General features: G+C 36.0%; 1 protein-coding gene across 1 annotated transcript in view; it reads left to right on the top strand.

The window, feature by feature from the left end:
- The first annotated feature begins 9060 nt into the window (after positions 1 to 9060).
- Positions 9061 to 16940, top strand: part of LOC123561866 (uncharacterized) — a 32788-nt gene continuing 24908 nt past the window's right edge. Inside the window, exons 1-2 of the mRNA XM_045354533.2 lie at positions 9061 to 9193; positions 14342 to 14473. Coding sequence (XP_045210468.2) covers positions 14405 to 14473 — 69 coding nt within the window. The 5' untranslated portion in view covers positions 9061 to 9193; positions 14342 to 14404. The remainder of the gene's footprint in view (positions 9194 to 14341; positions 14474 to 16940) is intronic.

The following is a 16940-nucleotide window of genomic DNA, read 5'->3' as shown; positions in this document are numbered from 1 at the left end:
AATTTTAAAAGTAGAATGGACAGGAGAATAAAAGTAATACACGATGTGTATTGCAAACACGAATACAGTTGATAGTGTTAAAAACAAGAAGGATTTACAGATAAAAGCAGTTTAAAGAAACAGGTCTATCATGTGTGCAAGTTTGGTTACACCCTGCCTAAACTGGTTCAGGGTTGGGGCTTGCACAAGTTGTACTGGAAGGGAATTCTATGGTGCCTGGAAAAGGGAGTACTTATAGTAATTACAGGGAGTGAGGATCTAGGTATAGGAGTGGGGATGCATATGTCTTGTTAGACGGGATTGGGGAGGGGGAGGGGCTGACATAGGGAGGAAGTGGTACAGCAACCAAACCACTCTGCAAATAATTACCAAGTAGACGTTTGCAGGAAGAACGAATTTCAATATAGTACCGCAGTGTAGTTTTACTCGTCCTGTTACTAAGAACTATAGTAGACTTTTGTGAGAAACTTAAATTTTAAGGCAGTGCCATAGTGTAGTTATACATATTAAATGAAATTAAGTGCACTTCCACAGTGCTGAGAAAGTTACCCTGCGAAAGGATTATACTAGTAATCAAAACTTATCCTATAGGCATTATTTATTCCCCCGATTACCACAGTAGTTTAATGCAGGGCATGCGAAACCAAAGAGAGTGCCGCAGCGTATTAATACATATTCACACAAAATAGCATGTACTGCCACAGTGATGCAGTGGCCGTTTAAATATGTGACTTTTAATAAATAACATTAACTGTTTGTTTTATCTGCATATAAATACCATAGTAGACTATTGCAGGAAACAAGAAACTATAAGTTGTGCCACAGTGTAGTTATACCAATAACCACACAATGGACATAACTACCATAGTGTAGCAACCGTTTTACATAAAAATTACCGCAGCATAAAAATGTAGTATATTTTTGTTAATTCCTTCTATTTTCAATTGCGAAAAAATACAATTTTTACCCAAATACTGCATTATGCGCTATGGAAATGAGCACCCCCATTTTTCTGGTACGTTTTAGTCGTCTGCGGTAGCCCGCCTGCAAAACAGTAGCGGTAATGGAGAACCCCAAAAATATAGTCTGCATTTGGCGTCTCGGGTAGTGCGTCGGTGTACGATAGCGGTAGTCGAAAGGATATTATAAGATTAGCAAATAAAATGCATTGTTACGTGACTCTTTATATAGAGAGTCGGTCCATAATGTGCTGTGTCTGGTTTATATTCAACGCTATTAAATAAAAGTTTGAAAGTTACTTTCTGATGTCATGTAATTACCGGCCAGTCGACAAAACTATTGACCCTCTGTCCTCCGAACTTGAAGCAATAGTTCTGACGACTGACCGGCAAAACATTCGCGAAGTGTATGTATGATGCCCTTCTGGAAGCCTAAAACTCATCCAAGCGAAATAATAACGTACCGGGGCTCGGTTTGATCTATTCAAATAATGTTTGATATGCTCATCAGAACAATAGTAAGTCATCTGATCGATGCACGTTGGTATACCAACAGAAAAACCTCAAGAAGACCTTATGGCTACATGTATTTTGTTCTAACATGCTCGGAGACAAATTATGAAATATATGAAAAAAATTAACCAAAAGTTGTTATCTCGCCTTCTCGTATCTTTGTATGGGAAGTAGATATTAGACAGGTATCAGATGTTGTTTGTGGTTTATATTTTCCAGTGTGATTTTAACCAGTTAGCTGTACTTCCAACATCCTTATTTGGTGACGGTCTATATTGTCCAGTGCTTTTAACCAGTAAGCTTTGCTTCTGGCATCTTTATGGAGGTTATGGTCAATATTGTCCAACGGGAGAGATTCGAGGATTTCTTTGTTGCATTATTCCAAGAAATCTAAAAATCTAATGCCAAAGAACATACAAAAATTCTATTTTTTTTTAGTGTTGAACATAAGTAAAACAAATTTTAACGAAGCCACAAAAAGTTATGCCCATGAAATTATAGGGGATCGATCCCTCTACGGTAACATGCGATATACCGAATGAGATATATACTATCGAATTAAAAAATGTGTACTTCCGGCACGATAAAAGCACCTAGTGAGCACAGTTCATATAAATAAATATACCTCTCCGGAGGGTGCACCTATCCAAGAGGCGAAAATTACCTGTAATACTATGGGCAGTGTTGTTTTTATTCCAAAATCTACCTTTAAATTGATAGGGAATCGATCCTACGCGTAACGACGGAAGTCGGGATCGATCTCTGTGTGATGACATGCGATATACCGAATTAGATATTTACTATCGAATTAAAAAATATGTTCTTCCGTGCTGTTATTAGACAGTTGTTTTCGAATGTTATGCAATGAGTTGAAGTGGGATCGATTCCCGATTGAGGCAGTGCCTTATTTCATATTATGATTTCATAGTAGAGTCTATATTTATGTCTCCCACAACACAGTGGTGTGGGAGACATATTGATTTACTCCAGTCCGTGTGTGTGTGTGTGTGTGTGTGTGCGTGTGTGTGTGTCACAAAGCTTGTCTGCACTCTAAGTCGAACATTTCTCATCCGATTTTTACCAAACTTAAACAAAATGTGTTTGACCATGAGACCTCGGCCAAGTTCGATATCTAGCCAAACCAGTCCAGGCATGTTGGAGTTATGGCCCTTGAATTACCAAAAATCGGCCTTTTTACTCTTGTCCGCACTCTAAGTTGAACATTCCTCATCTGATCTTCACCAAACTTGAATAAAATGTGTTTGACCATGAGACCTTGGCCAAGTTCGATAACTAGCCAAATCGGTCAAGGGATTTTGGAGTTAAAGCCCTTTAATTACCGAAAAATCGGCCTTTTTACTCTTGTCCGCACTCTAAGTCAAACATTTCTCATCCGATCTTCACCAAACTTGAACAAATGTGTTTGACCATGAGACCTTGACCAAGTTCGATAACTAGCCAAATCGGTTTAAGCATTTTGGAGTTACGGTCCTTGAATTACCGAAAAAATCAGCCCTTTTACTCTAGTCCGCTCTCTAAGTCGAACATTTCTCATCCGATCTTCACCAAACTTGAACAAAATGTGTTTGACCTTAAGACCTCAGGCAAGTTCGATAACTAGCCAAAACCGCTCAGGCACTTTTAAATTATGGCCCTTGAATTACTGATTGGATCCACTCATCGGATCCACTCGTCTAAACCATCTAGAGTAACTAGACATTTTTCATAGGGGCAGTTGTGGGAGACATGCGCTTTTCTCAAAAGCATCTCTAGTTTCTAATGATTTTAACTGATTACTTGTGTTGCTGACATATTAGATTCTAATGATTTAACAGATTACTTGTGTTGCTGACATATCTAATGATTTCATAATAAAGTCTATATTTTCTAATGATTTTAACTGATTGCTGCTGACATGCTTATATGCATTATGATCTACATTTTCCAACGGTTTCAACAAGCTGGTTGTGCTGTTGATATCCTGCAACGGATGATGCTTGAAAAGCAACTCCTTACTAGATCTAATTATAATTTAACTCGCAAATATTTATTTCAGAGAATACATTTTTCGTATTTATTTACCTATAGTGTTTTTGTTAGTTGGTGACCAGGTCTACAGTATAAGCGCTTTCAAGCAAAGTTCATAGATCTACCCCCTGTAAGATTTATCGCTTTGCGCATAAAAAAAATACATAATTGCACAGTATTGCAGTTTTGACTGAAATAATTACGAAATCTATTATCATAGTAAAAAAGTCTAATATTGTCTTTCAATAATCATTAAATATGTATTTATAGTACCTTCCATCGGTCTAAACAAGTCACATAATAATGATATTTAACGTCGGATTGTATAGAACGCCAGAGCTGTCTTATCCTGCTTACAGTGACGACACGACGAATGAATTAGCTGGTGGTCTTTGATCTTGCATTTACAAGTTTCGTTACTATACATTTTATATCGCTATATTGTATTTCTATAAAATGTAATGCAGCAGCCCGTAAGTAATTATTGTCAACAAAGAACATTTTTAAGTAAAAACATAACGTTCAATAATCATAAAACCAGATAAAGATGTTTGTTTGTTTGTTTTGTGTTTAACGCCGTTTTTCAACAGTATTTCAGTCATGTAACGGCGGACAGTTAACCTAACTAGTGTTCCTGGATTCTGTACCAGTACAAACCTGTTCTCCGCAAGTAACTGCCAACTTCCCCACACGAATCAGAGGTGGAGGACTTTCAGACACAATGTCGTTTATCAAATAGTCACGGAGAACATACGCCCCGCCCGAGGTTAGGACTCACGACCCCGCGATCCGTAGACCAACTCTCTTACCTACTGAGCTAAGCGGGCGGGTAGATAAAGAAGTTAAAACACGACAATATGAGAGGGTTAAATGGCCTTAAATCATTTAAAAAATCTCTGATAAACCGTCGATCTTACTTTAACAAATAACTTGTGACCTTTAAAAATCATTAACTACTGACAAAAATGGCAACTTTAAATAAAATGAAAATTAGGCAAATCCGTGTATATTGTTATGTTTATGCATAAGAGAACTGATAAAACAATAACATTTGTAATTTCTTTTGTAATACATGTCATTGCAGTCTATCAAACACAATTCGTCTAGTTGAAACAATTTTATTCATATCATGTTCCGATGGGATGGGGTAGAGGAGTTGGCTCCAAGATTTTGATCGATTCAGTTTTAATTTTTGGCGATTTTGCTTTTCACAGACTTCTAATCACTTACCCTTCACCACTGTGGCTTCGAAGCATCACATAGGTTGCAGAATTTTTTTCTATGTAGAGAAGCCACCCTGTCGGCTTATAGAAAATCGATGCCTCAACCTTGTGATCATGTCTGGTGGGGCGCCTACAGCCAAAGCTAGAACTTGTTTTATAGTGGTTTTTGTTTTTTGGTGTCTTTCGGTTTTTACATACACAGCTCTCTGCAAAGTTTATTTATTTATTAAGTACACATTTTTCCTTTTCTGGTTGACAATAATTGTGAAAAGCAATTTATTTCGACCCGTCCGGACGGGTCGGTATTACAATAGACTTTTTGTTTGAAAACAACGAAAGAGTCAGAAGCTTTCGAATCCTATGGTTATGGAGGCTTATTTTACCTTACTTTCTGTGCGAGCAATTGGAAATGTATTGACAAGCTGGACCAGCTATTGCAATCTATCAACTCAAAGAACAAAGAAATTCTTTCTAAATGAAAGTTCCTTCCTTTTTTTGCGTGACTGGTCGATGTTATACCGATGTTAAACCGTTCAGTCTCAGTTATGTTAAACATTAACATAACAAACGGGCCGCTGCTAGCTTTTACAAAAAGCTAACATTGTATAAGTTATTACTACAGGTTCATGTGGCTTCTCTTGCATGCCCCTCTACAAGATACAAGAATCTTTATTACGGTCGATTTTTAATCAATAAATGTAAGCTGCAAAAACTATTTACCGAGAAAAATAACAATAACAAGAAGTAAAACAAAACACCTGTAAATTACTTATACATTAGCATATTTATAAACTTTATTAAACCTTTAACAGAAATATCGGCCTGTACTTAACGTGACGTACATTTATGTGATTCGTTGTGTCGGAATGGGCGGATGGACCGTAATGACTTACTTAACACATGGAGCTTAACAGAAATATACAAGACATAAAGTCTAAATGACCTGAAAATAAGCTAATGAGGGGAAGTTACGACATTAATACGTATGACAAATAGCCACAGAGAGGGTTTACAACTAACAATGTATACTTCCATTGTAAAAATCATATTATTAATTGTGTGCAACTTGAACAACTTAAATTACTTACCTATAAAACTAAACTTGAATATCAGTTACGTTTATCATTAAACACGTTTTCAAAACTCCATGTATATCAAACCCTATTTGAATTTTTCGAGGTGCACTGAAATTTATATGGAGCTCAAACTAATCAACCAAGTACCCTATATTAAAAATGCATATTCGACACTGCCAGGTAATATATATATATAGAGAGAGAGAGCAGCCGTTGTACTATTTCACTGGCACAACAAATTGTTCCAAAGAAACTTAAGTTTTTAATTTGCCGAATTATATTTCAATACATAATAAACTTTACTTTTCAACAATATGTTTATTCTATTATTTTTTTAAAAATTTTATTTTGAACATGAAGAAAATAATATTCCAACCAATACAGAAGTGCCATGTGCAGAATGTACACTAAATTTATTGATGGTGTGCAGTGTTACTAGAAAAAGTAACAGTTTTTCATCGATAGGAAAGGCGTACTTCCTCAACACACAGACGATATCAGCTTTGAGTCAGAAACAATTGTTACGAAGTTAATATCTTGTTTACGTAATCATGAAATGTCTATAAAAAAAGACATACGGCGTAGAGGTAGTAATGTGTGACGCATGAAAAAAATCATAATTAAACAAGATGTAAAGACAGAAAAGATTTGGATATGCATCTTTGAACACATGATTCATTTGCAAATATTTCAACTAAGCTGCAAATTTAAATGAGCAATATGTATTCTTTAAGTTATGGAAGGTCAAAATGATGATTTGACCTTTTGTGCTGATTCTGAAATAATTTCTATAAGTAACGCACTACTATATATAGAAGTAATGTGCATACCTGAAAAAGATTTAATATTTCGACGGTACTTAATCATGTTATACCATTTCAATGTATTATTTCTCTTTGGTAAATTCTTTCTGATTAACCTTTATCTAATTTCCGAGTATATACAGATAAATAGACAGACAGACGGACAAATACTTTATCTATTCAGTGTATAAAATAGAAATTGACAACGTCTTATTATTGGGTCCTTATTATTTCCTGTCATAATAATCGGTTATATACTCAGTGGAATTCATGAGATCTAATCCTACAACACAAATACAATATTAGGCATTAATATTATCTAAAAGGCACATTTAATTGGTAATTAAGCAGAGGCAAAGGCACACTTGGTAACTAAGCAGTTTTAATTTACTCAAAGAAGTATAAAATACATATTTATAGCTCTTTGATTTACTCAATTATCCTAATATTAAAATTTTTCCAAACCTATACCACATTTAAAAAGAAAAGATCGACACAATCCCGTGTTCGTCATTCTATTGCATGTTATACATGGTATCTTTAATAATTATCTCTAAAAGTGATAAATAAATACACAACTTTTCAAATAAATTAATTTCTTTTAACCTACTATGCATATCATAGAATGGGGTCAGAATGTCCAAGGGGTCTTGGGGTCGAAATGTCTTGCCAGCTGTAAGCGAGGTACGCAACGGGGGAAGAAATTTACTTTCGATTTCCCTTGCAATGTTAAATCACTAAAGACTTTAAAATTAGTATAAATCGTTTTAGTTTTTGGGTAACAAAACTACTTAATATGCAAAGTTAGTTTCCCAGTCTAAAAAACAACAACAACATTTTATTGGCTGCCGACAGTTTGTCCACTCCTGGGTAAAAGAGACTTTCATTCGGGGCCCCCATAGATACTTTTATTCGGACTCCTACAGAAAAACCAGATTGGAGGCGCTTAAGGGACATATCTGGCTCAGGCGCTCCGTAACAGATGAAGGTAACAAAAGTAACAAGTCGAAAGGTTTCCTGCGGCCAGAAGTTATACAGACCAGAAATTGTTGATAGTAACTTATGGGTGAATAACGTACTTGTTTTGTTTTTTATTATGCCATTACGCTTTAATGTAAGAAATGTTACTCCATTCTACATGATTTACAAGTAGATATATGAACTATGTATTTCTTAATTCTGAAAGTTATTTTTTGAGCAAAAATAACTGTATTTCCCTTTCATGTATAACATAACTTTTAGCTCAACTGGTCGCATTCCTTGACTATTGAAATACTTTACTAGAGCTTTCACAAATGTGATTCATGCCTTCACCTGGACTTGCTTGACAACACGGGACCATAAGACGTAAAAAAAATTGTTCGTTTCCAGTATCCCGACCTACCCTAAATTTTTGGCCCGACCCTAAATGTTTTTATGGCCTTGGAGAATTTTTTTTTCAACTTTTTAACAAAAAGTTGCAAAACTGCACTTTTTATGCTTTAAACATGGTGAGTGATGTTAGAAATCAACTTACTGATGCTCTAAAGGCATAACCCCCTTATTTGTAGTCATTTTTTGACACAAAAATAATTTCCGAAAAGTCTCCCTTAATACAAAGAAATTCAAAAAAAAAAAAAATTCCGACCTACCTACCCTAATTTGTTTTAGCATGTTACCGGAAACAAAGATTTTTTTAGGCCTAATCAAAGAGCTATAAAATTTTTTTATATTTCTTTGGCCTAATCTAGGAAATTGAAGAGCAATTAACATAAAAACCCTTATGCACAACAAGGTATCAATATTGATCATTGCTGAAAGTTTGAATAAATTATATGAAATAATGAATGAGGAATTCAGGTTACAATCATTTCTCTATATATCATGTAGAGTGCTAGCTATATTGCAAAAACGGCGTTCCATAAATGCGATAAGCCAATCGCATATCGGTAAAATGTCACGTGAAATCACCCAGTCCCCATGTGCTATACTACTTGTTGCATTCCAATATACCTGTGGCCTTCAGGCCGCAGGTAACAAGGTAACAAATAGCGAGCTAATTAATACGGCTGCGCCGACAAAGTAATCATAAAATTAAATTTATGCAAAGAAGTAAGCAGGCATGCATACATAGTAACAAAATTCAAATAAATTATAGCAGGCCTATCGATATTCTTTTCCATCTTTGTCATGTTGGCAAAAGTAAAGGTAAAACAATGAACATAGATCTGCAGAGCTTCTGGGCGTTCCCAATAAAGGAAAAACTAAAACCACATTCTGTAGTTTGGCTGATACCTATTTACAGCTGGACTGATTATGTCTGGCAAATGATTAGATATGCATGTTTCGATTTATGGAAGGCCGTACACAATATAATGTTATAACATGGAAGTCTATTGGAAAACAATTAGTGTTCTCTAACCTAGTATTAAACGGTGATACGGTAGATTTCGCCCTGTGACCTTGCGGAAACGTGTGGCGATACTTTAAGCCTAAGTATTTTATGTTTCTGATAAAAAATAGCGTATTAATTATTAAAATAATATTTCTAAACCAACAGAAGAATACGATGCTTAACATTGGAAGTTGCAAGTTGTCATCTGTTATATAACGTGTGTATTATAGTTTGAATTGTGTATTACACTTCGGACATGTCTTACTATTCGGACAATTAAGTCTACGATACAGTTCCGGTACTCCCAGGGTTCTGCTGAGGATCAGAAATGTTGGGGGCACATGTCCCCTTGGTATTGTAACCGTTTTGGGTATGGTTGTTGCTGTAGTCGAACTAATCCGACGTATACAGTTTGTTTTATATTGTGACAGTCAGAATGTAACGTCGGACCAAAATATGCCAAAAACCGAGTGGAAATTGAGTTTTATGAAGTTTGCATTTAACACCAAATTTTCACATTTTTCTGCACTCTACTTGTTATACATAATAAATACAGACGAATACCTGATAATCTTGCTTGTTTCTATAAGTAAATCGGTAAAAAATATGTTAGTTTCAAAACGAAACACGTTAGCTGAAATCCTATGTAAACAACCGCCCAACTGTGGTGAAATATGTATCGCCCTACCGGTGAACCGGTCAATTTCGTCTCCCGTTTTTTTTTTGTAATGCGCCTCTTACATGTTTTGAATTTGTTGAACGTTAGTGAGTATTGTAAAATCATTTTTTATGCCCCCGAAGGGAGGCATATAGTTTTTGAACCGTCTGTCGGTCTGTCTGTCAATCTGTCCGCAATTTTCGTGTCCGGTCCATATCTTTGTCATCGATGGATGGATTTTCAAATAACTTGGCATGAATGTGTACCACAGTAAGACGACGTGTCGCGCGCAAGACCCAGGTCCGTAGCTCAAAGGTCAAGGTCACACTTAGACATAAAAGGATAGTGCATTGATGGGTGTGTCCGGTCCATATCTTTGTCATCGATGGATGGATTTTCAAATAACTTGGCATGAATGTGTACCACAGTAAGACGACGTGTCTCGCGCAAGACCCAGGTCCGTAGCTCAAAGGTCAAGGTCACACTTAGACGTTAAAGGATAGTGCATTGATGGGCGTGTCCGGTCCATATCTTTGTCATCGATGGATGGATTTTCAAATAACTTGGCATGAATGTGTACCACAGTAAGACGACATGTCGCGCGCAAGACCCAGGTCCGTAGCTCAAAGGTCAAGGTCACACTTAGACGTTAAAGGTCATTTTTCATGATAGTGCATTGATAGACGTGTCCGGTCCATATCTTTGTCATTCATGCATGGATTTTAAAATATCTACGCATGAATGTGTGACACAGTAAGACGACGTGTCGCGCGCAAGACCCAGTTCCGTAGGTCAAAGGTCCTAAACTCTAACATCGGCCATAACTATATATTCATTCAAAGTGCCATCGGGGGCATGTGTCATCCTATGGAGACAGCTCTTGTTCTCCATGTTTTTGTACCCCCCGACAACAAAGTTGTAAGGGGGGGTATACTGGTTTCAGGTTGTCTGTCTGTCTGTCTGTCCGTCTGTCCGTAGACGCAATCTTGTGTGCACCATCTCTCCTTATCCCCTTGACAGAATTTAATGAAACTTCACACAAGTGATCAGTACCAACAGTAGTTGTGCATGGGGCATGTTAGGTTCTTTTAGAAAAAAAATTTGCAGAGTTATGGGACTTTGTTTTTTTGTTACTATACTATAAACATAGACACAATCTTGTGCGCACCATCTCTCCTCATCCCCTTGACACAATTTAATGAAACTTCACACAAGTGATCAGTACCAACAGTAGTTGTGCATGGGGCATGTTAGGTTCTTTTAGAAAAAAATTTGCAGAGTTATGGGACTTTGTTTTTTTGTTACTATACTATATACATAGACACAATCTTGTGCGCACCATCTCTCCTCATCCCCTTGACACAATTTAATGAAACTTCACACAAGTGATCAGTAACAACAGTAGTTATGCATGGGGCATGTTAGGTTCTTTCAGCGACAAAAATTGCAGAGTTATGGGACTTTGTTTCTTGTTAACATACTATGTACATACAGTCTGCATATGCAATCTTCGACTTGTGCGTGCCTAATCTACCAAACCTTACACACAATTTAATGAAACTTCACACAAGTGATCAGTACCAACCCTAGTTGTGCATGGTGCATGTTACATTCTTTTAGATAAATATTCTGCATAGTTATGGGACTTTGTTTTTTGTTACTATACTGTATACATACAGTCTATATACATACAGTCCACATAATTATGCAATCTTGTGTGCGTCAAATTGCAATGTACTGTGTCAGTGCATGCGGGGGGTACATTCATCACCTTTAGTGATAGCTCTAGTTTTGTCTGTTACAGTGAAATTAATAGAATTCTTCTAAATTCACAAATGTATTATCGTTCCAAACAACAAAATGTAAAAGAAAAGTCAAAGGATCCATGCATTAAATTTGACATTATGTTTTGTTTTGTTTTGTTTTTCTTTAATAAATGTTTTATTTGCAGGGTTTATGACTGAATTTAACCACATACAAACGTATAATAAAAATAATTTATTTTTGAAACGAAAATAAAGTACGTTCGCGCAAAATGGTCTTATGCGAGATTGAAATTCAGTGAGCGCCAGGAATTTTCCATAACCATAATGCACCAGTTTTTTTTTAAGTAAGTGGTATTTTTGTTTGCTTTATGACAAAATTCATTCGTATATAACATGAATAATTGAAATACAAAAGAAAAATGAAATATATGCACACAAAACGTTTTTTATAACACATTGAAAATCGGCGAGCCTAAGGGAAATATGAACTCAAATTACCTAAACTTCTCTTTTATAAACAACTGTTTTAATTATTTTTTTGAAGATCTATAACCCTGTTCAATCAGAAAAAAATAACTGAGAGAAGTTTATTAAAAGTTATTTCTGTATACGAGATTTACGGAAATGGTGTTTGCGACATAAGAGTAGATATCTCCAAGAAATAAATGTTTATTTCCGTTTATCATCTTGACTACTCGGGTTTACTTTGAAAGATTTTTTAATACCCGTCACATGCTTTTTTAGTTAAATAATGTATTGATACCGGTTACAAGACCGATTCCAAATCGGCAAATTCTTTGGAAAGTTGGAAGCATAGATTTTTTTATTTATTCTAAATAATTTTTGTTACGTTTTGAATATTAGGTAATTGTAATTAATCGTCTGTCACAATCAAATAGATTACCAATAATTGCAACAGGGGTGCAAATTGATATAGTAAGTCTTTTTAAGCTGAATTTGTTTGCAAATGAATTGACATCTCGTTTGCAATAAGTTTTACTTCAGTAAATGCCCTTCGATTCTTCGGACAACAAAATAATAATTTTTTTAAATTAATAATGAAACAACGACTTCTAACAACGCATTGTTGGCGAAAGACTGAATGTCGCAAGTTTTCTTTAAATATAGTCACTATGCCGATTTACAAAAGATACGCATATTACGCGAAATATAATTATAATTTGTAAGTCATTATATTTATAAGAAATATAACCACGCATAGTTATTTGATTTTGTTATCTGAAGAAAAAAACTAAAATATGCATAAGTATTACTGTGCCCATGTACAACAGAAAGGAGCTCGTTTTTTAAGGTCTGTTAGTTAGTACATTAGTAACATGTGTCACCATCATACATTATACAGTCAACAATATAAAATCAAGTTGATTAGAGACATACATTGATAACACTTTCAAGTTATCAAAGGAAATACGGCAGATCTAATGAAATTTCCCGCGCGCTTGCCGAATTTCAATCTCGTATAAAATATTTTTGTGCGAACGTTTTTTTTATATTCATCTCGTAAGTAAATTATTTATGAAAGTATTTTATTGAATTCTCTCAAAAATTCAAAACTAACTTAGTTAAAAAAAATAAAGGTGTAATACGGTGAAACGTGTGATCCCTTCTCAAGTCTGAAACCATGTTACTTCTTCCCAGGACGACACAACTGTAAGCTCCTACGGTTTTGAGCGTTTCAATAAATATGCACATGTCATCCCTACTTAACTGGTCTTAATATTTGCCTACGCAAGAAGTTTAGTAAAATATTTTACTGTCAGACAGTGACATGAAAACAATCACGGGATCTGAAAATTGTTTGAGAGGGCCATTCTGGAAAAAATATGTACAGTAACTTTAAATACACACCGTGAGGTTTGCACACGTAGACAAAGTGACTTTTTATATTCTCTAGGCTGTGTTTATGTATATATATTTTTTTCTGTATGTTGTTCATACGCTTTAAATAATAAACAACACAGTATACATCATATTTCATGTTCATTTCTTTTAAATTCATAATGGCGTAAAATACGAGAATTCAGCGTACAGGTTTCCACAGATTCTCCAATACTTGAAATGTAAATGCTGTAAGGTGCGCGTTTTCTGATTGGTCGATAATGATCAAAACAATGCATCACAAAATATCATGGCTGAAAACAAGGTCAGTATTGCGGGATAGCTGTGGATTCATGGCCGGTATAAAGTAATGCTGTGTATTTCAAGAATATCATTGGTGCAGATCGCGAGAAAAAGGGTCTTTCCTCGTGGACATGTTTTATATTTCGTAGTGTTTAACAATTTCCATTCATGTATTTGAGATGTGAGCAAATATTACTCGCAGCAGATCCCAGGTTTTTGACATACTTTGGCTTGTCGCGGTGGCTGCAAAAGTCAGAAATTAAAAAGCAGCCACTCAGCGACAGTAAGCTTGTCTAGTTGTTGCTGTTGCACCGCCAAGGGTCAAGCAAGTGCTTTTATGACCGGTAGGACACACCGGTCAAGGCCAAATAGATATATGACCTCGCACCAGCCGATCCCGTAAGGCAGAATGACTCTATCTCTCGAGTTCAACCTGTGTTCAGTATGTGGACCTTACCCTGATGGACTGAATGGGTACATGTATATGACCTTACAGTATCCCGGGAGGCAGAATGATTCTATCTTCCCAGTTCAACCTGTGTTTGGTATGTGGACCTTATCCTACTGGGATTCAAACTTTGTCTGACCCTGGCAGATAGTGGTAAGGCTTAGAGGGATGGCAGCTATAATATCCAAACAAGTAAGGCTAATTTGCTGGCTGATCTTGGTCTGCTGGTCGCAAAGCAAAACCACTTTCCGCCAGCAGGCTAAAGGTTAATATATCAACACAAGATGAACACCTCTTGATACTTGTTTTTGTTTATACCATGTACTTATGTTATTTCTTGTTGTCTTATAGGCACAAGCAATGATGTGGATGCAATAACAGCATGTCTTTTGACATTTAGTGGCAACATCTACAATGTATCGGAGCCGGAATCTTCTAGTACTCTTCAGGGAAAGGAGGAAACTTTTGACAGTACAGAGACAGGTGATGCTGTAAATTATTTCAGTGGTGGGAATAAGTAAACAGTACTGTAAAATTATATATTTTTTTCGCTCAACTTAAAGTTCCCTGTATTCATAGTTGTTATGAGGTATAATATTTGAGATACTTGGGTAACTTGTAAAGCATATTTTGGCCGTTTACATCAGATATTTTCAGTAGTATTCATTTTCCAAATTCAAACATAGTGAATTTAGTACTTTATTAATTTCAGCATTTTTTAGCTCAACTATTCAAAGAATATGGAGAGCTATACTACTCATCCCAGTGTCAGCATTAAAGTTTTTTTTATAATGTCAAATATCTTGAACACTATAGTCTATCAAAGATATTAAACTGAGACTTGGAATACTTGCATATAGTGACAGTGTGCACATGTATGACAAGAGACATTTAATTTATTATTTATTTATTTACTATGTCAGCCTGTTATGCCCTTTTTGTGCCCCCCCATGAGTGGTGGGGGCATATAGATTTGGTCTTGTCCGTGCATCCGTGCGTCCGTCCGTCCGTCCGTCCGTCCGAAGTTCGTGACACACCTAGCTCAAAAAGTATTTGATATAAATTCATGAAACCTTGCATGAGTCTTTATCATGATATGAACTTGCGCACCTCCTATTTTTCGTCTGGCTCCGCCCCCTATTTTTAGAGTTATGGCCCCTGAAATAGTCAAAAATGCACGTTATCACCTTGTGACGCGCCTAGCTCAAAAACTATTTGATATAGATTCATGAAACCTTGCATGTGTATTAATCATGATATGAACTTGCGCACCTCCTATTTTTCATTTGGGTCTGCCCCCTATTTTCAGAGTTATGGCCCCTGAAATAGTCAAAAAATGCACATTTTCACCTTGTGACACTCCTAGCTCAAAAAGTATTTCATATAAATTGATGAAACCTTGCATGAGTCTTTATCATGATATGAACTTGCGCACCTCCTATTTTTCATCTGGCTCCGCCCACTATTGTTAGAGTTATGGCCCCTGAAATAGTCAAAAATGCATATTTTCACCTTGTGACACGCCTAGCTCAAAAACTATTTGATATAGATTCATGAAACCTTGCATGTGTATTAATCATGATATGAACTTGCGCACCTCCTATTTTTCATTTGGGTCTGCCCCCTATTTTCAGAGTTATGGCCCCTGAAATAGTCAAAAATGCACATTTTCACCTTGTGACACTCCTAGCTCAAAAAGTATTTCATATAAATTGATGAAACCTTGCATGAGTCTTTATCATGATATGAACTTGCGCACCTCCTATTTTTCATCTGGCTCCGCCCACTATTTTTAGAGTTATGGCCCCTGAAATAGTCAAAAATGCATATTTTCACCTTGTGACACGCCTAGCTCAAAAACTATTTGATATAGATTCATGAAACCTTGCATGTTTATTAATCATGATATGAACTTGCGCACCTCCTATTTTTCATTTGGGTCCGCCTCCTATTTTCAGAGTTATGGCCCCTGAAATAGTCAAAAATGCACATTTTCACCTTGTGACACGCCTAGCTCAAAAAGTATTTCATATAAATTGATGAAACCTTGCATGATTCTTTATCATGATATGAACTTGCGCACCTCCTATTTTTATTTTGGCTCCGCCCCCTATTTTTTGAGTTATGGCCCCTGAAATAGTCAAAAATGCACATTTTCACCTTGTGATGCGCCTGGCTGAAAAAGTATTTGATATAGATTCATGAAACCTTGCATGTGTATAAATCATGATAAGAACTTGCGCACTTCCTGTTTTTCTTTGGGTCTGCCCCTATTTTTAGAGTTATGGCCCCTGAAATAGTCAAAAATGCACATTTTCACCTTGTGACACCCCTAGCTAAAAAAGTATTTCATATAAATTGATGAAACCTTGCATGAGTCTATATCAAGATATGAACTTGCGTACCTCCTATTTTTCGTCTGGCTATGCCCCCTATTTTTAGAGTTATGGCCCCTGAAATAGTCAAAAATGCACATTTTCACCTTGTGACGCGGCCTAGCTCAAAAAGTATTTAATATAAATGGTTGAAAACTTGCATAAGTCTTTATCATGATATAAACTTGCACACCTGTAATGTTTTGGCAGGTTCCACCCCTATTTTTAAAGTTATGGCCCCTGAAATAGTAAAAAAATGCACTTTTTCACCTAATTATGTGCCTAGCTCAAAAAGTATTAGATGTAAATTCAGGAAACCTTGCAGGAGTCTTTATCATGATGTGGCCTTGCACTCTTGGCATTCTTCTTGAGAATCTTACTCTTATTACAGAGTTATGGCCCTTGAAATAGCCAGAATAGTGGATTTTTTGTTTGTGATGCTCATAGCTCAAAAAGTATAGGGCCTAGAATAATGAACCCTTTTCATAAAATGTTTGTTGAGGCTATACCCCATTAAGACTGCAAACATTTGAATTATTGCCCCTTATTTGTGACTAATGTACCTGTGGGGGGCA

This window comes from Mercenaria mercenaria, chromosome 10 (assembly GCF_021730395.1).
Source record: "Mercenaria mercenaria strain notata chromosome 10, MADL_Memer_1, whole genome shotgun sequence".
NCBI classification, from domain to species: Eukaryota; Metazoa; Mollusca; class Bivalvia; order Venerida; family Veneridae; genus Mercenaria; species Mercenaria mercenaria.
Note: the sequence above shows the minus strand (reverse complement) of the source record. Positions and strands in the feature narration are given on the sequence as shown.